This window comes from Cyprinodon tularosa, unplaced genomic scaffold, assembly GCF_016077235.1.
Source record: "Cyprinodon tularosa strain WSP-4 unplaced genomic scaffold, ASM1607723v1 ctg486, whole genome shotgun sequence".
NCBI classification, from domain to species: domain Eukaryota; kingdom Metazoa; phylum Chordata; class Actinopteri; order Cyprinodontiformes; family Cyprinodontidae; genus Cyprinodon; species Cyprinodon tularosa.
The window spans coordinates 691,867-717,400 of record NW_024039214.1 but is presented as its reverse complement, the minus strand read 5'-3'; the positions used below and the strand labels follow the sequence as shown (position 1 = coordinate 717,400).

Sequence of the window (25,534 nt, the reverse complement as noted above, 5' to 3'; positions counted from 1 at the left end):
ACAAGTATTCCTTATTTGTGCACATTTATTATGTTTTTAATAAAATGCCATCACAATGCTTATAATAAGTGTGTCTCAGCCCCCCTTCAGTGTCCTCCATATTGGATCAGTCCATTTGCTGCACATGTTCAGAAAGGTCCAAACAGACAGCAGCAAACCATTTGAAAACAAACCATGCAAAGAGCAGTGTTGCCAACTTAGCGCTTTAGTCGCTATATTTAGCCACTTTTCAGACCCCTCTAGCACTTTGATTTCTAAAAAGCTCCTAGCGCCAAATCTAGAGACTTTTTTCTGCTACTGGAGACTTTGGAGACAACATCTAAAAGCAGCGAACTCTGCTCTCCAGAGCAAGTAGATTGGTAACCCCGCCTCCTGCTCTCCTCTATCTTGTCTGCTGTCATGATTCATGCAGCTATTATTTCATCCAAATGAAAAATGGAGAACAGATAAGCAGATCATGGCTTGTCTACAGTGAAAAGAAGGACTGGGTTATTTACTTTGGCCTTTTTGGAAACACAGGAAGGAGCAATCAGCTAAGTGAGCTTAGTGCTTGGAAAAAATCTTTCATTCCTTTAGAGACAGCATGAAAAGTCAGCTGAGTACAAAACATAGAGAGGAAAACAAGAAGAAAAGGGACAAGAAGAGAGGGACACAACCTAGAACAGATAATGGATGTCTATTCTATTAACATTTATCTATCTGTAGAATGGGTCTTTTTGAAGTCTTCTCCATTCAGAGGGCCCCCTGCCTGTCTTTGCCTAGGGCCCCGGAGTTCCTAAATCTGCCCCTGACTGTGCATATATGAGGTCTTCATTTAAACATGGCAGCCAGCTCCACTCAGTCTCAGTTCACCTGAAACAGTTTAGTTTAGTAGATAAGGGCCTGTTTTAAATAAATCGATATATTTGAATTTCTAGAAATCTAAAACTTTTTTTGTTAGTTTTATTAAGTTGGTTGAAAATCAATTCACTAAAATGTTTGGGAGATTATACAAAGTCCTAGTTTGGATAGAAATACAAACATTTTAATATTTATGGTTGTGGGGTGGGAAAGGGGGCCTGCCCAGGTGGCCACTAATAAAAGAACCGCATCTGTTGATGTTTTATTTCATTTCATGTTTTTTTTTCATGTGTATTGTGTAATCATTCAGTCTTTTTAACATATTTGGACTAAAATCAGCATTTTTATATCTGAAATCCTCTGATCTAGCGCCCCCTGCTGCCTGTTCACTCCCCTCCTCCTCTCCTCGGCAGCAGCTGCCTCTCCTCCTCAGACATGGAGAGCTGCTAGAGACGCTGCAGCTCCGCTCCTCCTCTCCTCTCCTCTCCTCCGCTGGATGCTGGATCTACCATGAAGTCTCCGCGGCTCTGGGCGGCCCTGTGCCTCCTCCTCCTCACCGCCTCCTGCCGCCTCTGCTCGGCCGCCAGACACGGTAAGAGCCGGGGGTGTTGGGCTGTGATGGAGAGCGATGCGCTCCGCGGGGTTTAATGAAGTGCGCTCAGCGAGGAGCGGTGCGTAAATCACGACTTGGATCCATTAACCGGAGCCAGTTTGCTACACTTTGGAACCCATTTCAGATTATTCTGTAATCTGTAGATTTCTGGTGATAGTTTGATTCTTTCTCTAAAAGTTCTTCTCTTTATCTCCATCCTTCATAGATTAAAATATCCCTGGAAATGAAAACAGATTCCCCCAATTTAGGTATAAATCAGGTGTTTATCCGTTTCTGATCCATTAAGCTTTAAGTGAAGACAAACACTGAAGTCTGTTCTGCATTTCCTGCTCCGTTTATCTGCCTCTCATCTGTGACGCAAAGCTCTGATGCGCCTTTTTGGCTCAATGAATCATTTTGTTTGTTGTGCAACAAGAAGGAAGGCAGAGAGGCTGGAGGAAGGATCCCAGGAATCAGCAGCTGATCTAATTGGCTCTCCTGGAGGAGGAGCTCTGATTCAGATAAACACATATTAATAAATGAGGCTTTATTTAGGGAAGCTCAACACCCAAACAAAGCGAAGCTAAGAGATAGAATGTTTATTTTAAAGAGAAAGAGGTTCTGCGATTTAAAGGCAGAACAGGATTAAACATGATCAAATATTTGGTAAATTTAACTGAAATCTGCTGTGGAGTCATCCTGGTGTTTTTTTCTCTGACTTCATCCTGTTTGCTTCCCAAAATCCAGCAGAAAACTCCAGATGCTTTTTCCCAGCATGGAGTCCAGGCTGAATGTAAGTGGAGAAACAAGCACGTCAGAAAGTTATGACTCATGACTGATCTGACCATCTGCGCCCTGTGAGCACTACGACTCAACGCGCACAGAGGTTCAGCACCATGGACAGATCCACGGTGCTGAACCTGCCTGTTTCCCCTTCAGCACCATGGACAGATCCACGGTGCTGAACCTGCCTGTTTCCCCTTCAGCACCATGGACAGATCCACGGTGCTGAACCTGCCTGTTTCCCCTTCAGCACCATGGACAGATCCACGGTGCTGAACCTGCCTGTTTCCCCTTCAGCACCAAAACAGCTGGAACCAAAGATCAGATCCATTAGAAATCATGCTTTAATCCCACTCTGGAATATTTTCCTGATAGAAAAGGCTGGAATAGGATTTTTTTTTAAAGCTATAAAATAATAAAACAGTTATTCTAAGAGTGTAGAGGTAGATCAGGATGTTGGTATTCTAAAAAATGTAGTAATATTTTAGTTTTCAAAACGGGTGACTAAAGAATATATGAGTTAATAAAGAGTAATATAAATATATGAGCACCTTCTAATAAACCATCAGATAATAAAAACCTGTCAGTGACATTTTACTGTCTTCACATTTCCTGTTGGAGCCATGGTGGAACATCCAGACCTTTACTTAGAGATAAGAATGAATGATTATTATCTACAAAGGTTCCATAGATCAAGGGGGACGGCCTCCAGAAAAGTAATAAGCTGCTGCGGTCGTCTTAAAATCTATAAACCAAGGGAACTCTGAGTTCTTACACTTTAAATCATGCTGAGTTAATAACTTTTATAATTTGTGAAGAAATGTAAATAAATTTAAGGCCTTGAGGAATAATTCTCCTTTTTAAAAATTCTAAGCTATCTCTTTAGTTTAGCCATTCAGTCTCTTTGACTTTAATTTTCAATTCAGGTTAGTATTGACAAACTGTTCACCTTATATTGATTTCTAAATTAACATTTTGCTTTTTTCTTATTACATATGGGTTTGTTGGTCTTCTCTTTCCTCTGTGTTAAAGGACCCAAACTAGATTTATAAAGATCAAAGTCAGAGTGTTTTGACTTTTAAGAATATTCCACTGCAATTAAATAAAACCCTTTAAAAATCAGTTTAATTCAATTCAGTTTATTTCTATAGAGCAATACAGAACACATGTCATCTCAAGACTATTTACAGTTCACCAGATCATCCAGTCAGATTACTTCAAAGTTTTCTATCTAAGGAAAACCAGCTGATTGCATCGACTCATTGACTCTTCAGCAATCCCTCACACTAAGCATGCTTGTAGCGACAGTGGAGAGGAAAAACTCCCTTTTAACAGGAAGAAACCTCCAGCAGAACCAGGCTCAGTGTGAGCGGCCATCTGCTGAGGCCCACTGGGGTTCAAGGAGACAGAAGCAGAGATAGAAAAAGAAGCATAGATACAAAAGGCAACTGTAGAATCTCCAACATCTAGAAACAAAGGTGTTGATGGCAGCAGCACAGCTGATATTTCTCTCCAGGATGGAGTCACAGCCAAACAGGAACAGACCAGATGAAGCTACTATGAGAAAAAGCAGAGAGAGCAGAACGTTAGAGATTGAACTAACAGATTCTGCAGAGTGGGAGAATAGAGATAGAATGAAGCAGAATGATGAAAAAGGGGTCCCTATGTCCTCCAGCAGTCTAAGCCTATAGCAGCATAACTATAGAGATAGCTCAGTTAAAGGACTGGAAATCTTTGGAGCAGAAATGTCATTCATGCTTTAAAAAGCTTTGAGGAATTTTATTTTTCATCTGGATAAATTCACCTTTTCATTCAGAGTTTTCTTTATTTTCATGACTATGAAAATTGAAGATTCACCCTGAAGGCCAATGAATCTTTTCCCATTTTTACTGCTGAAGCTCAATGATTTACTTTTCAGATTTTCCTGCATGATTTCCTCTTGTAACGTTAAATGAGCAACAATGTTCTACCCCATGAAACTCTTAGAAACATTGAGACGGGAACTTGTTTAAATGCCAAGTTTATCTCCACACATTCATTTTATCATACGTTGATTTAACTTCTAGTTTTAAAACACAGGCTGTTCGGCAAAAGCAAAGAATCTCGTCTGTGTTTTTCTCATCCCCCTCTGCTCTTGAGAAAAAGTCAGGATTCACCATAGCAACCAGTGACTCAGCTGTTTTTTTTAGTGTCTAGTTGTAATATTAAGCGAGTCAGCAGGTTTGACATTAATCCATTTTAGACGGCGTCGTTAACCCTGGGATTTTAGCTGAGCTCTGAACTCTGAGCAAAGAAGAAGCAGAACAGAACAGCAACATTTTATGATGAAGAAGATTGTCTGTAAATGTTCTAATTTATCTCAGTTTTAGGTTGTTTAACTTATTCTACATATAAATGTTTGCGTTTGCTGCGGTTTGAACAGGAGAGACCGGTTCACGCCGAGCAGGTTGATTAGAGGTTGGATTAAATGTAGCGTGAAATCATCTTTTTATGCTCCTTTATTGTTTTCATCCTGAACAAACCACGGCTGAAGACATGGTGTGTTTGTTTCTGCTTCCTCGGAGCAGCGGAATGAGAGCCGAGCGGCTCTGGTTTCCAACGAGCAGAGGTTTGCTGCTTCCTGAGCTTGATTTGCTCTGTCGGAGAGTAAAGGCTAGAAGGTGAAAGGTTCCTCTGAGCTGTGAGGAGACGTCCTCCCAGCTGTTTTCCAGCTCAGTCCTTCCACCTTAAACCTCACCTGCTGGCCTTAAAGGATCTGTCAGAAACCCAGAGATGATGAGGAAGATGATGAAGAGGAGAGGCTGGACTTTAGATGTTTTAATCCTTCAGATCATTTTGATGCTTCTGTATTTGTGCGGCAGAAGAAGAAGCAGGACGGAGCCCAGCTGTGATCAGCCCATCACTACGTAAAAGATGGAGGGATGTGATTAGGATCATTGTCTTCTTGTGTTAGCCGTGCTGTCATCATCACTGCTGCTAAACATACAGACTTTCACACATTTTGCAGCTTTCAGAAAGAAAGCGGAATGTAATTTAGTGCATAAATGTAGAGCAGAAAGAAAATAGCAGATGATTTTCAGCCTGTTTCTCTCCAGTGAAAACTGAAGATGATCCGCCACTCTGCAGTTTTCATTTTGGGCTCCCAGTTATGTTTTATTTTTTATTCTGTTTTGTCAAGTTTTATATCATTTTTGGTGTAATTTATTCCTTGGTCATTAGTTATTCTTTCTCTTATCTTTAGGTTATGTTTTCCATGGCTTTAGTTATTAAATGAATTCAGTTTATTTCTATAGCTCCAATTCACATCATGTCATCTCAGGTCACTTTCCAGTTCACCAGATCATCCAGTCAGATTGATTCAAAGTTTTCTATCTAAGGAAAACCAGCTGATTGCATCGACTCATTGACTGGAAGGCAATCTCTCACACTAAGCATGCTTGTAGCGACAGTGGGGAGGAAAAACCCCCTTTTAACAGGAAGAAACCTCCAGCAGAACCAGGCTCAGTGTGAGCGGCCATCTGTTGCCATTTACCTCAGTTTGTAGAATAACGAATGATGCTCTCTGGATTTTGTATAATAAAATACATACAAACTTATTGGAGTATAATTAGATATAAAATGTTGCAGCTTAAAGCTGCAGTTCTGCTTTTATCAAACATTTCTGCAGGATGTTTGATCCTTTATCTTGTTTCATCCCTGCTGTAAATAAAAGCCCCCGCATGGATTCTTCCTCTGATTCTTTCTCTGGTTCGTGTTTTTGTTCAAACCAAGACTCATACAAAGAGCTGAACTTCATCCATCAGTCTGCTCTTTACTGACTTAATTAGCCTTAAATTAGTCATGGCAGAACGCTGACTGAGTCGAAAACAACGAATCAGACGGATGGAGGGAGGATGAGGAGGAGAGGACGGAGAGCAGATTAATCACTGTGAGAAGAGCTGAGGTGGGAGATGGAGTGTCTCTTTCAGAGGAGATTCCCAGACAGATGCAGCTGAGGGAGATTTCCTTGGGTTGTCATGGAGACCGGGCCAGAGGTGTTTCCGCTCTCATGTTTGCATCATCGTAGGAAGAAAAAGTCAGATGCCGTCCGCATCAATAATTCACGCCGACCAAACGTCTGGCCCCCGTCCTCCTGCAGCCTTTTCATCCGATTCCACACTCAGCTCAGCTGCTTCCCGCTTTCAGGGCTGAAGTTTTCATTTCCTGCTGCGGTCAAAAGCTTCCAGGGATGGAGTAATCAAACATGTCCTGATCAATAAGCATCATTTTCAGACCTCAAGAACATAAATTATTTAGAAACGCCTCAGTGATTAAAGCAAGCATTCTTGGCTTCATAGAAGTTATAAAATAATGTTTATCAGAAGAAAGAATGGGTATTTAAATAAAGATTATTGAAACAAGCATAAAATCATTCAATTAAATCTAGAATATGATATTTAATGTGTTTTAAATCGGATATTTTAACCCTTTTTATAAATTCTTGCATCATAATCGAACTAAAGACATGCTCTTAAACATGTATATAAATGTACTATTTATCAGACCATATTGTCCCAATAGTTAGAAAATTTCAATTTAAAAATCTGTGTTTTTCCCGTTATCTTCTGCAGGCCAGTTAGTTCTACGTCAGCCTAAACACCTAAATTCAGCCAATCATATATCAACGCTCATTTGTCAATCAAATGTTTTCGGTCATAGCATCTTGATTCATGTGTCGCAGCTAATATACGCAACGGTTGAAATCAGAATCCTTTCCTTTCCCATTGAGTTGCGTCCCAGTGTTCACGGGGATGGACGTCTGTGTCTTCGGCAGGCGTAGAGCTAACAGAACTGGCAGCGTTGCGAGGCAAGGGCTCAAACATGGACGGCTGGAAGCCTTCTACACCAAACCAAGCTTCTGCCGCCCTGGCGTCCTCTTCCACAACATCTTCGTCCCCGCTTTCCTCCTCTAAATAAAAAATGGATGACGGAGGAGACTCATCCACGACCTCCGACACTAAACTCTCCTCCTCTTGCATGTTTCCGCTGTCCATAGCGTTCCTTGACAGCGTCGTTTCTAAGTCACCAATTTAGTGCTACTTGGTCCCAATGGAATTTCCCATTGGGAACCTGCTAGCACTAAGATGCTAACTGGTTAGCAAGATGCTTCCAAGACAAACCGGCCACAACCAAACTTGCTTGCGAACCTTCTGCCACAACAATCCCGCCTTCTTGATAATCGACCAATCACATTCACTTTATTCACTCGTGTAAAGTCGGGCACCACTGGGAGAATTTGGAAATGCATCCGTTAGAACAGACACTTCCCTACGACTTTAAACAGAGAGGGTGGACTTCAGCTTTCACAAATCAATTCAGCCAGGCTAACAATTCCCTTTAACGACCCCCTTTCAGAGACATGGACAGGTATCGGGTATTACAGGCTAACAAAGAAACAAAATGACTCCCATTCCAAATGGGCTGCTCCATTCGTCCAGTTCAATTTGCATGTTTCTAAACCAAAACAAGGCTTTTTGGTTTTGGTCGACTCTATAAAGCCTGGAACTCAAAGATATTTCTGACATTTTGAATTGAGAAAGCTTCCTGGATGGTAAGCGAAGCATCTTATAACTTGGAAACAAAAATCCAGTGGATTGTTCTTTAAACTTTTTTGGAATCAAAGTAAAGGTTGTTTTCTCCTTTGCAAAGACCTGCTGAACGATCTGTGATCCAATTAGACCGACTCTAATAACGACTAAAAACCGCTTGCAGAAGTTGACCAAAATGTTTCCTTGTCGTGTTTTTAAATGGTCCTGAAAACATTCAAACTAAGAAATCATTGTTTTTAGGTTTTTTTTATCACCTTTAAAGAGTTCTCTGGTTTGATTTAAGATCTGAAAATCTTTTTTTTTTTTCTGCAGGTTGTTTGTTTGAGAAGAAGTTGTGTCCCAGAGATCAGCTCTGCGCCGATGGTGAGTTTTACACGTTTCCTTCAATTGAAAATGTAAATCCGATTTAATACACAAACGAAAAGACTATGAAGATCTTCCACAGCAAAAAAGATTCAGTTCCAGGATATAAACAGATTAGATGAAACTCAGTTTTACAGCCTAATCTGCTCTGAAATAAACACGGATATTGATGATTTCTCTGTAAATATAATCAGACACATAAGTCAAAATAGTAAAGACATTGAAAACATCGGAACATGAAAATGGCTGCAAAGAATATCGAACCCAGTTTACCGTCACATTTTGATGTTACTGTTTAATGGTCAGTTACTACCAAATATTCTGCTTTTAACCTGAACGTTAGCAGGATAAATTGCTTTTAATTAAAAGATGAGATCTTAAAACAGCTTAATTAATAATGTCATCTGTCATTTCCCGCATACACTGCAAAAATGATATGAAATTAAGTAAAACTTTCTTAAATTAAGTGTATCTACCCTTAGTTTGAGCAAGTAAATAAGATAGTTTGCCAATGGAATGAGTATTTTTACATCTAAATTAAGATAATTAGATACAATATAATAGTTTTTTCTTCTTTCAAATGTAAATTGTCTTGTTCCATTGGCAAAGTGTCTCACTTACCTCCTCAATTCAAGAAAAAATGCACTTATTGTAAGAAAAAATGACTTATTTAGATTTACATTTTTGCAGTGTAAGAAGTGAAATTAGGGCATTGCTTGTTTTATGTTCAGATTAATAATTAAAACGAGGTTTTTAAGCTGAACTTAAGCAGGTTTTATTGTATTTTAACACCTACCCTGGAAAAACAATCTAGTAATAAGTACAAATCTCTTAAATTAAGCATATTTACCCCTTAATTTGAGTAGGTAAATGAGATAGTTTGCCAATGGAGTATTGGAGTAATGGAGTATTTTTCTTTTAAAACAAGATAATTAGATAAACTGCATAAGACAATGCAATTTCTTTTTTTTATATATATAAACTTGTCTTGTTCCATTGGCAAAATGTCTCTTTTTCCTCCTCAATTCAAGAAAAAATACATTAATTTTAAGAAAAAATAGCTTGTCTAGATTTAGATTTTTTCCAGTGCCGTACGTTTCCCAGTATAATCCGTCAGTTTGTGCTGAATCAGACGCTGCAGTCAGTAGTGCTGCATGTGTGCGAGTTTGCCTCCGTGGCACAAAGATGGAAGCAGGGAGGAGGCGACGAAGCGACAGAGGGAGAGCAGCGTAAACAAGGCCTCCGTTTAGACCAATCGTGGCTGGGCTTGGCCGTCTCCGTGACAACAGTGACATCAGTAGCCTGAGGACGGTGTGTCTCCCCGACGTGTTTGATGGGGATGACTCACCGCGGCCTGCGTGAACGAGCTGCTGTTCTGACGCCGCTCCGCTTCTGGGCTGTAAACTCTGAGGATGAGGAGGATCTAACCTTCAGCAGCAGCTTTTCCTTCTCTACCAGCTTATTTCTGCTCTTCGGTTCAACAAACTTCCTCCTGCCTGCATTGAAGAAGCGCCTAGTTGTCCTTCCAGATGTCTGAAGCTTATGATGCAGTAATGATCTCAGTAATCGCTGCGGCACCATGCCAACCGAGCAGTAAAGTGTAAAACCTGCTGAGAGGATAAACTGCAGTCAGTGTCTGAGTATAAAACAAAACCAGAGCTACACTATCAGTGTCCCTCATCGAACAGACAGCTAAAGTAGAAAACAATCCACAGCCTCGTTAAATCAGTCCAAAATTCTCCCCAACTGTTGTTTACGTTTGTTACTTTGGGTCTTGAAGGTACATTTTACCGAGAGGTTAGAGAGGATTAAAGAGGAAGATGATTAGTTTGTGTCCATCAAACTAAAAATCAGTCCAATTTGGGTTTAAAATACCGCTGTACATCAAAAACAGTGAGGCACGGTGGTGGCTGCATCATCCTTGGGGATGGCACTTTCAAGTACTGAGCTGTGCTGCTAATATAACAGGGCATTGAAGAGGTTCTAGATGCCCTGATTGGATGGGCCTCATGTTTCCAGAGATGCTCAGATGGTTTCCTTCTGTTTAGATGGTTTGTTCGGACAGTGCCGGGCTCCGCACCAGGAGCCCGGCCAGTACCGGGTCTCCGTGCCGGTTCTGCACAAGCTGCAGGAAGTCCTCAAAGACCTGATGGTGCAGGGTGAGTATCCGCACACGGCAACAGATTATTTTCCTGCTTCGGATGCAGCGTTTAACATCGGATGTGGCGAAACCTCAGGTCTGACGTGGAAGGACGATCTGACGCAGGCCGTCATCGGCCGCGAGCTGAGCCACGTTCCGACCGCCGCTCCCAAACTGGAACAGGAATCCTCTAAACAGTAAGAAAGTTCCCGTCTCCCGGCTGTTGGTAGAAAACATCCCAGGTGGGTCAGCTGTTTCTTTCTCAGGTCCTTCAGGCTGATGGGTCCTGCTGCTCAGAGGGTCCAGGATCCTGAAGGTCCAGCTGACCCTGAAGTGATGCAGCAGTATCTGGACTACATGGTCCTGGATCCGTCCCGGTCCTCCGTCCACATGCAGACTCCCCTGCTGGAGCCATACAGCTACCATAAGGTAGGAGCCGGCTAGCCTAGCGTGAACCCATGGTGGGGGGCCCCCTGCTGGCCACAGGAGGGACTGACATTCTGTGTCTGGTTCAGTTCGGCTACCAGGACCAGGAGGAGCGCTCCCTCAACTCCCTGGATGATAACCCGACCTTCCACAAGGAGCGGTCTTTGGAGCGGGACCGGCAGCTGCTCCAGGACCTGATGTCCCTCTACCTCACCTCCTCCCCTTCATCCTCCTCTTCCTCACAGTCTCTGCCCCGCCACAGGGCCGCCATATCTGCCGGCCTCCCCTCCTCGTCTTTGTTCCCTGATCTGGACTTCCCTCTGGACTACAGCGAGGACTACATCTCCCAGGTCTCCCAGCTGAGGAAGCAGCCGGAGGCGGAGAAGAAGCAGCAGGAATATGACGCCCTGTCAGGACTGGATGGTCAGATGTCTCCTCTTTTGGCCCTCATTGCCCACCGTAGTTTAATTTCTCTCTATTAGTTTGTCATTCCTTTATTTTCTGTCCTAATCCTTATTTTTTTTTTTTTTATTACAGTTTTTTTTTCATTTGTGTTGATGTGTTTCCCCTTTGAACTCACTGTAATCACCTGCAGTTCTTACTTTCCTGCAGCATCGGCGTAACGACACAACAACAGGCCCTAAATCAGCACTATCTGGGTGGGCCCATATGAAGTACAACAAGTGATAAATGTTCAGGATACGGCGACTGTTCCATAAATCGGCCGAGAAGATCAAATTATTAAATTCTCAGTAGTATATGATCACACACTAAAAAATAGTGACTGCGCACCGTGAATGGAACCATTGGTGACACGCACCACCACATCCATGAAAACATGTTGATGGCTCACCATGGATGTCCATGAAAACACATTTGGTGTAGCGCTACACATCCATGAAAACACGTAGGTAATCATAAATCCTCAAAAGCGTGTATTTTAAACGTTATCACTTTACACACTACTGACAAAGTGCGACGCAGATGCCCGACAGACCAATCCAGGAACCCGGTCGCAATCTTTAGTCACTGAACTGATAGAAGCAGCAACGTCCGACTGTCGCACTTCAGTTCTTTGAAAGAACGTGTTTATTTTGGGAAGTTATTTTCCGTTTCTTTCCTTTTTCTTTTCTGGAATCGGCATAAGTACCTCCTTTTGGTATCCATCGTCGCTAACACATTGTACGTAACGGCTATGGTTTAATCTACGCTCTGGTTTTAGCATACGTGATGTGACGTCTTGCACGCTGTGCGCACTTCACGAACGTACGTAATATGTTCACTCTGTTCTTCATTACCCATAATTCCAAGTCGTAGTGTAAAAAAATAAAATACTCAAATACATCGTTCTTTTATACGGAAGAGGTTTAGGGCCACTGGAAAAAAAAAAGTTTACTGATTTTAAAATTGTATTTCAGTTTAGTATGAAATTCTGACTTTTTTCTCAGAATTCTGACTTTTTTTATTGTCAGAATTCAGAGATTAAAGTCAGAATTCTGACTTTTATCTCAGAATTCTGAGAAAAAAAGTTAGAATTCTGAGAATTCTGAAAAGTTAGAATTCTGAGATTAAAGTCAGAATTCTGAGAAAAAAAGGTTAGAATTCTGACTTTTTTTATGAATTCTGACTTTTTTCTCAGAAATCTGACTTTAATCTCAGAATTCTGACTTTATTGTCAGAATTCAGTCTTTTTATTGTCAGAATTCTGAGAAAAAAAGTCAGAATTCTGACTTTTTTCCCATACTAAACTGAAATAAAATTAAAAAATCAGTTAACTTTTTTTTTCCAGTGGTCCTAATCCTCTTCCGTACTTTTAAGATCTTTATTGCAGTTTCAAACATATTATGAGTGTATATTTTACCAATCGTCTAATGAACTATTCAGTTATTAACACAGTAATTAAAAGTATCACTTCCTGCTTTACTATCGGCGTCATGTTTAAACGTCTCACCATCATGGTGAAATATGCCATGTGTTGGGCTATAAATGCGGTCAGTATCAGGTGCGTTTAAGAGGAATTTTTTGCACCATTACATCTGTAAAGAGACGTCCTAGTCTACAGTTGCGTAGGGGCCACCAGGTATCAGTGATGGGGCCCCTAGGAGGTCATGGGCCCCTAAGCAGCTGCTGTCACTGCTTACTGATAATTACGCCATTGTCCTGCAGTCATTACCCTGCTCCCTCTTCCAGAACGCTCCCTGCAGAGACTGGCTCTTCTGCTGGACCACTACGGCCTGGATGTGAAGGATCTGACCCCGGAGCAGAAGGACGACCTGCCGGCGGCTCTGAAGCAGCTGCAGCTCGACGCCGCCTACCCTCCCCAACAAAGTGAAGGTGGGTGAAGCCCTTTTTCCACCGGTTTCAGCTGCAGGATCTGATCCCACTGAAATGAAATGGCTTTGTCTGTGTTTCCATCAGATCAATACGGAGATGATGCAGCCAAGAAAAAGGTGAGTGTCTCTCATGGTTTGCATGCATAAAGTGGATTATGTTGAATCTAAGTGAAGAGAAATGAAGCTAAACTGATGATGATGACAGGAGGATCTGTTATTATTCATTCTGCTTCCATCATATTTTCATCGATTGGTGAAAAAATAGTGAAAGATCTCAAACCTGGGCGTGCAGGTAGAGCAGCGGTTAACACGCACAACCCACATAAAGAGGCCTTAGTCCTTGACGCGGCCGACCCGGGTCGAATCAGGCCTGTGGCCCTTTGTCTCTCCCCCTCCCTCATACCACCTTTCCTGTCAGCCTACTGTCAGAAAAACGAGCCACTAGTGCCGCAAAAACTCCCAAAAAAAAAAAGATCTCAAACTTTTAAATGTTGAAATCTTGATGATTATAGCAGCATATTATGAGCATAAACTTCATTACTTTGTACACTGGAAAAACCATGTAGAAATAAGTAAAAAAAATTATTAAGAGTATTTATCCTTAATTTGAGTAGTTAAATTAGGTAGTTTGCCAAAGGAATTGATATTTTAACTCTTAAAAGAAGATAATTAGCCTCCCCTTCTATTTTAGAAGTTCTAGGAACCACTAGTAAACCTGCAGATTGAGAGCGAAGTGCTCTGTTAGGAACATAAGGAACAATCAGATCTCTGATATCAGATGGAGCTTGGCCAATTAAGGCTTTATATGTGAGAAGGAGGATTTTAAATTCCATTCTGGATTTAACAGGAAGCCAATGAAGAGAAGCCAGGATAGGAGAGATATGATCTCTCTTTTTCATTTTCATCAGAACTCTGGCTGCAGCATTTTGGATCTATGACTCAAGCAAATTTGGACTGGATAAGTCGAAACAAGTTTGTTCCCTAAAGGTTTTAGTGGGGAGTGTGCTAGAGGAGATTAGGGCACAGTGACAAAAGTGCTAAAAATTTATTTTTCTACTTTTAAAAGGGAATCTGGTCAGACAAATATGCTGATTTCCACTATTAGAGACCTTCTGCATGAGACAAAGCCTTTGCTCCGAAGAGTTATCCGTTATTTCATTGAAATTTACCAATAATATCACCAAGCCAAATAGAAAATAATAATAACAGAACAATCTTATCTAACACAAGGTTACATCCCCTGAAATGGTCGCATGATTACCTCCGACCCCTCCTTGGAAAGGTCTGAGCCTCTAGTTTCCAATGATGCTGGCCATTAGGGGGCGGGGCTAAAAATGAAAAGCTGCTGTTGCATTACTCCCGCAGAGTGACACATGTCAGGTGGAATTTTAAATGTCATTTTATTTGTTAGAACAAGTATAAAACAAAAAGTACATGTGTAAAAAACAATTTTGAAACATTTTGGAGAAATTTTAAAGCTCCATTAGAAAGGCGTGTTGATGAAACACCATGTGACTGTGTTTTGGCCATTTCTATAAATAGATAAACATGAGCAGGTGTCAGTTGCACAAATACTTTCCAATAGAGTTAGAGTTTAAACAGTGGACTGAACCTGACGGAAGTTTAAAGCCTGAGTTTAAAGTTTCATCAGATTTTCTCTCTGAAGCTTCAGCTCTGAGTCGCCTGTGGATGTGAGCAGACCTGTGTGCAGTTCAGGGTCCGTTGGATTGAAACGGATCCTGCCGTTTGATCTCTACATGATCATTTTCTGCATCAGAGGTGTTATGTTTCGCCATTTTCATCCAGTTTCTCTCCCTCTGCTGTATATTTGGACTGAAATCAGCTCAGAGAAAGAAAAAATAATCACTGGAGTCTCTTACATGTGATATCTACAGACCTGCGATCACCAGCAGATGCTGATTTTCACCTTTCCATGATTTTATTCCAATAGATCATATATTTTGTTCATAGGAACTGGAAAATATCTTTCCGTCTGATGAGTAGTGGTGCTGTGGGCTCCTTCATTTCCATAGAAATCCCTAAATCAGCATCAAGGTGGGTGAAATAAATCAGAAAGAACCAAAGCTGATGACCTTTGTTTCCACCAATCAGCTCACAGAGGCGGTGACGGCGTACAAGACTGTTATCCAGAAGGCTCCGCCCCCCGCCGCCAAAGCAGGTGGAGGAGAGCAGAGGGAGGCGACTCCGCCTGAGGCAGCCAATCAGAACAGAGGAGGAACGAGAGAGTTTGGGTACATCGTCACCAACCAGAGGTACAGCAGCTTTAACCTCCTGGATGATCAACCAGTCGATCAGTTTGTCTGTGTTTGTTCGTCACGTCAGGCAGAGAAAATGTGGAAAACTGCTTGGAAAGATTTTTACTTTCAGAAGAAGAAGAAAACAAAAATGGTCTAGAGACAGAGAGGAGGAAAGGAAAAGAAGAAGAGGGGGAGTGAATTAGGCAGGAGATAGAGGTGGAAGAAGGGAGCAATATGGAGAATCAGGAAGTTAATGTATGGAGAGAAGGGATGGCTTCCTGTCGCCCTGAGTAGGAAGCCAGAAACCAGCAGAGAGGATCAGGGGCGGGACTTCCTGTCAGAAACCAGGAAGTCCTGTAGAGGTGGTGAAGTGTCCTGAGAGTCAGGGGGTGTTTGCTTCCAGGACATGATCAGAGACCGAGGCGAGGCTGCCGGGGTGCCTTAGAGCTGCGATTGGGTCTGTAGTTTAAACCCCTCCCCCCTCTGTGTGTGTGTGTGTGTGTGTGTGTGTGTGTGTGAAATGGGTGTGTGTGTGTCCATGTGTGTGTTTGTCGCTGCAGCCCCCTGAGTCTGAACGACGGGGTGCGTCTGCTGCAGCTGCTGTCAGAGAGGATCGGCCTCTCCGCCGCCGCCGTCGTCAACATCAGGTGGGTCAGAGGTCAGAGGTCAGCAGCGTGCGCTTACACTGGAAAAACCATCTAGAAATAAGTTAAAAGTTCTTAAATTAAGTGTATTTACCCTTAATTTTCATAGGTAAATGTGATAGTTTGCCAATGGAATGAGTATTTTTACTCTTAAAATAAGATAATTATATAAAATGCACTTGAAATAAGGCCATGTAATTGTGTTTCCTTATTTTAAGTGTAAATAGTCTTGTTCCATATGGCAAAATGTCTCTTTTACCTCTTCAATCCAAGAAAAAATGCATTTATTTTAAGAAAAAATGACTTATGTAGAATTTGTTTTTTCCAGTGTAAAGAACAAGCCGCTGCAAAGAAACTGGGAAAGTTTCCTGGTTTTCCTCATCGTTCCTCCAGCTTTACGTCCAACTTTCATCCTCATCTGTTTACCTGCTACTCTTCTTCTCTGGTTTAAATTTGACCCTCATGGAGGTCAGACAGGAAGCCATGTTTACCGCATGGAGAAATCAAGAAACAGTCAGCACTGGAAAAAAATTGAACTCTAGATCAGTCATTTTTTTCTTAGAATAAATGCATTTGTTTTTGTATTGAGAAGGTAAAAGAGACATTTTGCCAATAAGCAAGACAATTTACATTTAAAATAAAAAAACACAAATGCATTGTCTTATTTCCAGTGCATTTTATCTAATTATCTTATTTTAAGAGTGAAGAATACTCATTCCATTGGGAAACTATCTCATTTTCCTACTCTAAGTAAGAATAAATACACTTAATTTAAGAAATTTTTACTTACCGTATTTTAAGATCATTTTTCCAGTCAGTACACTGGATAAATCTAGATCTCGATAAGTAATTTTTTCTTGAAATAAATGCATTTGTTCTTGGATTGATGAGATAAAAGTGATATTTTGCCAATAAGCAAGACAATTTACACTTAAAATAAGAAAACGAAACAGTTTAATCCTGATCAACTCAGTAAAACTTCTTTATTTTATGCGACAGAATCATTTTTACAGAATCACAAAAACTAGAATATTAAATCAAGAGACTTGTTTAAAAAACATTCTTATATTTTAGTTATTTAAATTAAAAAATATTTTAATATTTTTTTCTATTTAATTTTTTTCTATTTAAAAAATATAAAAAAAAATAAAAATCTTTCAATTTTTGTATTTCATGTAAAAAAGGGTTAAAATTTGTTTTTTATTTGATCATATAATTTTTTCTGTACGATTTACAAAAAAATCAAAACCTTGAAAATCTAGTTAGTTTTAGTTTTAATACATTTTAAACGCTGTTGTTCAGCAAAAACAATAACATAAAAGCAAAAGACAAAATCTAAATTAAAATTAAATATTTTTAAATAACATCAATTATTTGGAAATTTAAATAAACACATTTTAAAGAAAATTATGCTAAATAAAATGTTGTTTTCATGAATATTTATTTATTTAATTATACATTTTTTATCTTTCAAAAAAGAAAAAAATAAATAAAATTGACAGAAAAGAGTGCTTCTTTTATTGTTTACAGGTTGGAATCATTTGGGGATTAAAACAGTTTTGCATAAATTATAAAAATCTGGAGGAAAATGAATAACAGATGAATCATTAAACCGGATGAAAGCATCAGAGTCTGGGCGTGTTCATGGTTAATCCCGTTTCCATCCTCTGCAGCGTGGTCGGACCGGCCGTCACCTTCAGAATCAGACCAAACGCCAAGAACCTGACGGCTGCAGACGCTGCAGATAAAGCAGGTAGGATGCGCAGCTGAGAGGAGAACCGGCTCCTGGTAGGAGGATCTGAAACCGTGAGGAGGAGCTTAAAGGAGGTGGAGCCTGGACAGGAGGAAATTTCTAATTGCTCATGGATCATGTCTTTGGTTTTAGTCGCAGAGAAGAACTTCCTGGAATCAGAGACGGGGTTAAAGGTCCTTCAGAGCGGCGCTGAACAGGTGAGAGCCGATGGTCCCACAGCCAGATTAGGGTGATGGAACGGAGGCATTCCAACTGAAAAACATGAAGCTCATTTCAAAACAAAAGAGATAATGCTTTCACCACCTCTGGATGTTTCTGGTACCTTACTGTCTAATCTCTGTTAATCTCTCTTAATCTAAACCCAGGATTAAAAACCTTCCCTTCAGCTCTGAAGGTGTCGGTCCAGCTGAGGATGACCTCTGAAGATCAGTTTTTTTAATAGATAAAAAGTGTGTCTTCTCCCCCACGCCGCGCAGATAAATGAGGGGAAGTCGTTGCCCCTGGCAACCAAAGTCCAGCCGGGCTCCCGCTGGGTGTTCGCCACCCTGGTGTCCATGGCGTGCATCGGCGGCATCCTAGTGGCGGCCATGACCATCGCCTGCCTGCGTCACCACGCCCACCGGCTGGCAGCTAAGAAGCTGGGCCTGGGACCCGAGGGGGGCGCCTTCAGCCACCAGGAGTACCAGGTGAGGGGGTCCAATCCACCGCCATGCGCCAAAACTCAACCATCGTCAAAGGTTCGACTCCTTACAGACGATTAGAAAAGGAAGAGAAACAAAAAAAAAAGATGTGGATCTGATCTCTGGATCAAACAGATAAAAATATAACAGTTCAGTCAACAGAAACAAATTCACTGCAGAATAAATTAAGATGAATAAAATGAAATCATATTTAAATGTCAAATCATTCTGGCTTAAACATGTATATAAATGATAAAATAAATACTCTTTATCAGACGATATTGTCCCAAAAGTTAGGAAATTTCTATTTCCGTTATCTTCTGCAGGCCATTTAGTTCTACGTCAGCCTGAACACCTAAATTCGGCCAATCATATATCAACGGTCATCTGTCAATCAAATGTTTTCAGTCAGAAAGTGTATCTGGATAGCACATCATAAAGTTATTCTTCTGGACGTTCGTCACGAATTAGGATGTTTTCTCTAAAGCTTCCAGTGTTGTATTGAAGTAGCTGTAACATCACGATGCATGCCAACGTGCTCACCAGGACCTGTGTCGCCAGCACATGGCCTCCAAAGGCGCCTTCGGACGGCTGGAGGCCGCCGCCCTGGGCGCAGTGGGAGGAGCCGGCGGAGGAGGCGCAGCAGGGGGAGCCGGAGCAGCAGGAGGCGGCGGGGCGGACTCCAGGGTGAGCAGTGTGTCATCCCAGTTCAGCGATGGAGCCCAGCCCAGTCCCAGCTCCCACAGCAGCACGCCGTCCTGGTGCGAGGAGCCGGCGCAGGCCAACATGGACATCTCCACGGGTCACATGATCCTGGTCAGAACCTGAAACTGATTTAGTTCCTCTAAATGAAACAATTTATCCCTAAACACTCATTTCTGTTAGGCCCCTCCCCTTTCCCCTCTGCTGGGCTAAAGCTCCGCTCAGATTCAGGGCGGCAGCTTTAGTAAAGGCTTCAAATGTTAATATATTGTATCTGCGCTGTGGTTCTGGTCCCGTTGGACTCCTTTAAGGCTTACATGGAGGACCACCTGCGGAACAAGGACCGGCTGATGAAGGAGTGGGAGGCTCTGTGCTCCTACCAGGCAGAACCCAGCTCCGTATCGGTGGCTCAGAGCGACTCCAACGCCAAGAAGAACCGCTGCCCCGACTCGGTTCCCTGTGAGTGGATCCGCCCTAACTTTAAAGCTCAAAAAGAGGTATTTATGGAGCAGAACTGGTGGAACCAGAACTTACTGGGCCATGTTCTGCAGACGATCACTCCAGGGTGAAGCTGAAAGCAGACAGCAACCCTTCGCGCTCCGACTACATCAATGCCAGCACCATAGTGAGTCTGCACAGATCTGAAGAACCTTAAAGTTGGATCTCTGGTGGTTCTGACGTCCGTTTGGACTCTTTCTGAACCTGCAGATCGAACACGACCCCAGGATGCCGGCCTACATCGCCACCCAGGGGCCCCTGTCCCACACCATCTCCGACTTCTGGCAGGTGAGCTGTGGAGTAAAAAATGTTGAGATATGTCTGTTCTTAGCCTCACAGGCTCCAAACGAAGGTCATGAGAGAAACACAGCCTCCTTCATGGCATGAAGGGGAGGACTGCTGTTATTAGGAGATCCATCTGACCAGTGGAAGATAGATTAACCTGACAGGGAACGGCCTTAATGAACTCAAGTTGGAAAGTTCTTTATGCCGGGGGTGGGTTGGTTCCCCTGGGGGTAGTGTGTGTGTGTTGGGAATTTGTTAGGTATAAATGAATGTAATGAATGAATTTTCTTGCTAGAAATTCTTCTGTCTCTGAGCTGTGAGCAGCTCCCGGCCCGGTTTAGGTCCCCTCCATGATCAGGTGTCATGGCCGCACTGTCCCGGTTCTTCTGCAGATGGTGTGGGAGAACGGCTGCACCGTGATCGTCATGATGACGGCTCTGGTGGAGGACGGAGAGAAGCAGTGTGACCGTTACTGGCCCGATGAGGGCTCCTCCCTCTACCACATCTACGAGGTGGGTGTTTGACATAAAGGAGGAGGCGTTTGGGTCGTCAGGCGTTACAGGTCGTCCTTCCTCCCTCTACAGGTCAACTTGGTGTCAGAACACATCTGGTGCAATGACTTCCTGGTTCGCAGTTTCTACCTGAAGAACGTGCAGACGCAGGAGACCCGCACCCTCACCCAGTTCCACTTCCTGAGCTGGCCGGCGAAGGGGATCCCCACGTCCACACGCCCCCTTCTGGACTTCCGCCGGTACTAGAGCTCTCAGACTATTCCAATCAGCTATGCTTCTTTGTGAAAGTATTCATAAGTTTTTTAAATTCCTCACATTACAAGCTCAAAGTGAAAAGATTTAATTTTTTGGGATGCTGATTGTGGTTTGAGGTGATTTTATGAATTTAGTGTTAATCAGTAAAAAAAGTATAATTTTTATTTCGGTCTCTGAGTCTGGGAGCGCCCATTTTAGCCCAAATATAATAACCCCTCCCTCCTGCCATCTTCCAGCAGTGACGTCACGGTCACCTAGCGCCAAAGTCAGCTGAGTACAAAACATAGAGAGGAAAACAAGAAAAGGGACAAGAAGAGAGGGACACAACCTAGAACAAATAATGGATGTCTATTCTATTAACATTTCTCTATCTGTAGAATGGGGCTGTTTGATGTGTTGTCTAGGGCCCCAAATTTTCCAAAATCCGCCCCTGGAAGGTTGTTATTATAACGTGACAAACTGTGGAGAGAAATAGAAATCAATCCCATGTCTTCACAGTATGGAACCCAGTGGCAGCAAATACAGAGAAAAGAGCAGAGGCCCTTAAATTGAGCCTTGTGGGACCCTGTAGGACTAACTTTTGACTGGATACAAACATGAAAACTCTAAACAAATTTTTAAAAATTTGCATTAGTTTATAATTTATGGCAAGGACAGCGCCATATTGCAGTGCTCTAATAGTTATGCTGCTATAGGCTTCAACTGCTGGAGGACACAGGGACCCCTTTTTCATCCTTCTGCTTCATTGCTTTACTGTCTCCCTTCTTGTTTCCTCTCATCTGGTCACGTTTGAATGTTTGTTCTCAGGAAGGTGAATAAATGTTATCGAGGACGGTCGTGCCCCATCATCGTGCACTGCAGGTAAGCCGATGACATAACATTATACTCATGTCAACATGGAACCATTTGCAGGATTTTGACTTTTCCTCATCGTTTTTCCATAGTGACGGTACTGGTCGGACTGGGACTTACATCCTGATCGACATGGTTCTGAACCGCATGGCTAAAGGTGCAGTAGAACCCCCTCAGAGGTAAACGAACCCTCCGGGTTTCAGGGGAGTGACGCTTTGAGTCTGTTTTCTTGCAGGGGTGAAGGAGATCGACATCGCCGCCACGCTGGAGCACGTCAGGGACCAGCGGCCTGGGATGGTTCGCACCAAGGTGAGTTCGGACAGAACTTTCTGTGCTGCACTGCAAAAAACGATCTAGAAGCAAAATGTCTTGCATTAAGTGTATTTGCCCTTAATTTGAGTAGGTAAATAAGATGATCTGCCAACGGAAACTAAATCTAGATAAGTATTTTTTTCTTAAAATATGTGCACCAACTCATATTAAGGATAAATATACTTAATTTAAGACATTTTGACTTATTTGTAGATCATTTTTCCAGTGTGTTTTTACTCCTAAATTAAGGTAATACAATATTATCCACTTAGAACAAGACAATGCGGTTATTTTTTCTCTTATTTTAAATGTAAATACTCTTGTTCCATTGCCAAAGTGTCTCAGTTACCTCCTAAATTCAAGAAATTGAACTTATTTTAAGAAAAAATGACCTTTTTTTCTAGTGTGAAACCTAAGTGATGCTAGAAGACAGACACTGCAAAAATAATCTAGAAATAAGTGAAAAATTCATCAAATGTTTGTATTTGCCCTTTCATTTCAGGAAATTTGGATAAATTAACCAGTAATTTATCTACTTCAAAATTGCATTTCAGTAAAAAAATCAATGCCACCAAATTCAGAGAAAGTTTTGCAGGGAGATTATGCCAAAAGTAGCAAGATGATGGATAAAATGTTGCAGCCATCTTTATTTTATGGCACCGTTCATTGAATCAAAGACAATAATTACATTTAGTTCACCTTCTTCTACAGATTTAACATAATTATTACTCATATAATGATGTCTGTTCCTCCAGATAAAGTTATTTTTGATTAATTTTAATGATCTTCTAAAGCATTTTGAGTCTGCAGGGTAAATAATACCAGAGAGAACTTCCATTTTAGACAGGATTCTACCAAAACAATGGACCATTTGTAAGGGATCAAAAATACTAACTTGCCCTTTAAAGGGTTGATCACATTTAGTTTAACACAATTGTTTTATGTCCTACCCTGCTGTAAATAAATGCCAAAAACGGTTGAATTATTATTTTCTGTCCAGGACTTTTATGCTTAATTTTTAAAGGAAATAAATTGTATGGTCTGCCAGCCGACTCCTTGCCGATGTGTGACCCATTACTTTCAATTTATCATAATTACAGGCACTGCAGCAACCAGGATAAATAGTGAGATGTGGGACGAATCCAAATTGTTCACTAGTCTCAGAGGAAAGTAAAACAGAGCTGTTAGTATCACTATAGATGACCTTAATTAGGTCACGAAACTTATTACCAAAAGTACCTAAAAATGCTCAGTGTCAAAAGCTTTAAAAAGAATAAAGTCCAGAAATAAGATAAACCTGTTTTCAGTCTGATATTATCAGTTGATCATACTTTTAAGAAAGCCTGATTGTGATTCACTAATAATTGTGGACATGCTTCATTTAATAAGGATGTATAATCTACATTTAATAAACTAATTGGTCTCCAATTTTAAAATATTTATCAATAGATTCATGAAAGGCAAGAAAAAGACCTTTAATATCATCCCTGAAAATGTTGTATATAAAAAGCCCCAAAACATGATTAAACTGTTCAATAAAGAAGAAACACTGCCCCCCGCTGTCCAACCAGGTTTATACAGGAATGACTAATTTAATGCTGTTAAAAATAATTTTTATGCCATTGTAGTGGTGATTGTTGCCAAGCCAAACATCCAAATAAAGTTCCTTTAAGCCACTAAGGTGAAGTTTCTATACGCAGGCAAAAAAATGATGGTTCTGGATTTCTATTTTTGCCAACAGTTAAAGAAAACAAACTTTTCTTTTATTCTACCTCTATTGCTCTGGTAAAAACCAAAGACCCCAAACCCAAAATGCCTGCTGGTCTTTTCCCAGGACCCTACATTTATAGAAAGTGGTCTGACCCACATTACCTCCTGTAATACCTCAGAATAATTCATAGATGAGGAAAAATAATAAAACAAAGATAAATAGAATCAATTATTAACCTGTAAATAAGCTTTCTAAATAATACAAAAAATATAAATTTAGGAAAATGGATAAAAAAATAAAAAATAAATAGCTCCAACAGCCATCAAAAAGTACCCATGCCTCTTTTATATTTAAAAAAACATGACAAAATCCTTCACTATTGCTACACGGCTGTGCATCTTTTTATGGCATTTGACTAAGTAGATGAGCTCTTAAATGATATATTACCTACGGGAAATGAAGTTGGAGAAAAAAAGTCAAGAAAAAAAGGTAAAAAGCTAATTGAAAAGTTAAAAAGTTAATAAATCCAGCTAACAATTCTATTTAGGTTTATAAACTAAAAAATGCAAGTGCCAGAATCAGCATTAATGCCTCTAAGGTTATGTTGCACCCAAATAAAATGTGTTTCTTTCACTCTTTCTTCTAGAAGCACTTTTGTTGTTTTTAATATATTCGGGCAAGTTAGCGTTTTTTTTTTTTGCCATCAAAATCTCCGTAGTATTTTCAATTAACAAAGGTATTAAGGTCTTTTCCTGGATTCCAGTAACGATTAGCTTGAAGTTTAGATTCTCACTGAGGGCCCTATAGAGGGTTAGAAATGTGGCCGACTTCATCCTACCAGTAGGTGGCACTGTAGCATCACAGGCCCTCTGCTCACAGTGTTGCTGTGTCACGTTTAATACCGTCCTGTCTGTTATTAGGTTATCTGCTGAAAAAAACATTAAATATACAATCAGCGATGCTGCAATTAGCATCAAATATGTTTTTATTTCAAAAACCTGCAGCAAGAAGATTAATTTCTCTCAGAGATGACAAATAAATCAGCTTTGGATCTTTTTATAAAATAAAAAATATCTCAACCTTCCAGCCTAGGGTCTTTTTGCATGTTCTCCCTGTGCCAGTGTGGGTTCTCTCCAGGTACCCCAGCTTCCCTCCCACGGTCCAAAACATGACTGTTAATTTACATTAAAAAATAAGTTTAAGTTCAGAAAATAAAATTAAAGCCTCGTTAATTATATTTAGGTTTATAAACTAAAAAAAAAAGTGCCAGTATCACCTTTAATGCCTCAAAGGTTATGAACCAAAATAAGTTTTTCCACTGTTTTCACTGGAGTGTTTTTCATGAATTTCTAATAAAGCACTTGTCATTTTTAAAATATTTGCAAAGTTGCCATAAAGTCATTATATTGACCATCAAAATTTACAAAGGTAATAAGGTTTTGTCCTGGATTCCAGTAACTATTGGCTTTTGATTTGCCCTTTAAGGGGTTAACTGTATTTTGTTTGCCATAAAGGCTTTTAAATGCCCTGATAATCACATTTAATGATTTGTAATGCCAATTAAGGTCTTAATTTAATGACATTAATAACCTGTGGTAACCATGGCAACCAGCAGAGGGCTCAGATCCAGGCTCCGGTTTAACCCGTTTTCCTCCTCAGGACCAGTTTGAGTTCGCTCTGACTGCGGTGGCGGAGGAGGTGAACGCCATCCTCAAAGCTCTGCCCCAGTGACCGTCCACTGCCCCCCCCCCCCCCCCCCCCCCGATGTGTTCAGGGACCTCCAGAAGATAAAGGTGAACCCATCGGATCTGAACGCACCATGAGCTTCTAGTCAGCCTGGTTTAAAGTCTTGTGGTTTTATTTTGGATTAAACAGATTTCCTCCTGTAAACTTTGACCCTCTGTGCCATCGACTCATCCTGTCTGAGTATTTAGTCGTTTACCTCAAAGCAAGATAAAAGTATATATTAAAAAAAAAAAAAAATATGCTATTTTGTATGGTGATACT

General features: G+C 41.0%; 1 protein-coding gene across 3 annotated transcripts; it reads left to right on the top strand.

Annotated features, from left to right (window-relative positions):
- Nucleotides 1-1,224: 1,224 nt before the first annotated feature.
- Nucleotides 1,225-25,494, top strand: LOC119794641 (receptor-type tyrosine-protein phosphatase-like N). Of its 3 annotated transcripts, none has more exons than XM_038302271.1 (23): nucleotides 1,225-1,432; nucleotides 8,116-8,166; nucleotides 10,215-10,325; nucleotides 10,404-10,503; nucleotides 10,573-10,735; nucleotides 10,822-11,155; nucleotides 12,923-13,066; nucleotides 13,151-13,182; nucleotides 15,178-15,338; nucleotides 15,884-15,970; nucleotides 17,641-17,720; nucleotides 17,853-17,917; nucleotides 18,197-18,406; nucleotides 18,962-19,216; nucleotides 19,414-19,561; nucleotides 19,654-19,727; nucleotides 19,811-19,888; nucleotides 20,278-20,397; nucleotides 20,470-20,636; nucleotides 21,460-21,513; nucleotides 21,597-21,661; nucleotides 21,740-21,813; nucleotides 25,187-25,258. In XM_038302271.1, exons 1-23 carry the CDS (start codon nucleotides 1,351-1,353, stop codon nucleotides 25,256-25,258), a joined length of 2,727 nt encoding a protein of 908 aa, XP_038158199.1. In that variant the 5' UTR covers nucleotides 1,225-1,350. The 3 variants fall into 3 exon arrangements, with proteins under 3 accessions (XP_038158199.1, XP_038158198.1, XP_038158200.1); XM_038302270.1 differs by having other exon boundaries at nucleotides 1,226-1,432; nucleotides 18,947-19,216; nucleotides 25,187-25,494; XM_038302272.1 differs by lacking the exon at nucleotides 15,884-15,970 and having other exon boundaries at nucleotides 1,226-1,432; nucleotides 18,947-19,216.
- The last annotated feature ends 40 nt before the right edge of the window (nucleotides 25,495-25,534 follow it).

Coding starts and splice junctions, on each gene's coding strand:
- LOC119794641 (XM_038302270.1), top strand. CDS start 1,351: ATGAAGTCTCCGCGGCTCTGGGCGGCCCTGTGCCTCCTCCTCCTCACC. Junction 10,736..10,821: donor AGCCATACAGCTACCATAAG/GTAGGAGCCGGC, acceptor TGTCTGGTTCAG/TTCGGCTACCAGGACCAGGA. Junction 13,183..15,177: donor ATGATGCAGCCAAGAAAAAG/GTGAGTGTCTCT, acceptor TCCACCAATCAG/CTCACAGAGGCGGTGACGGC.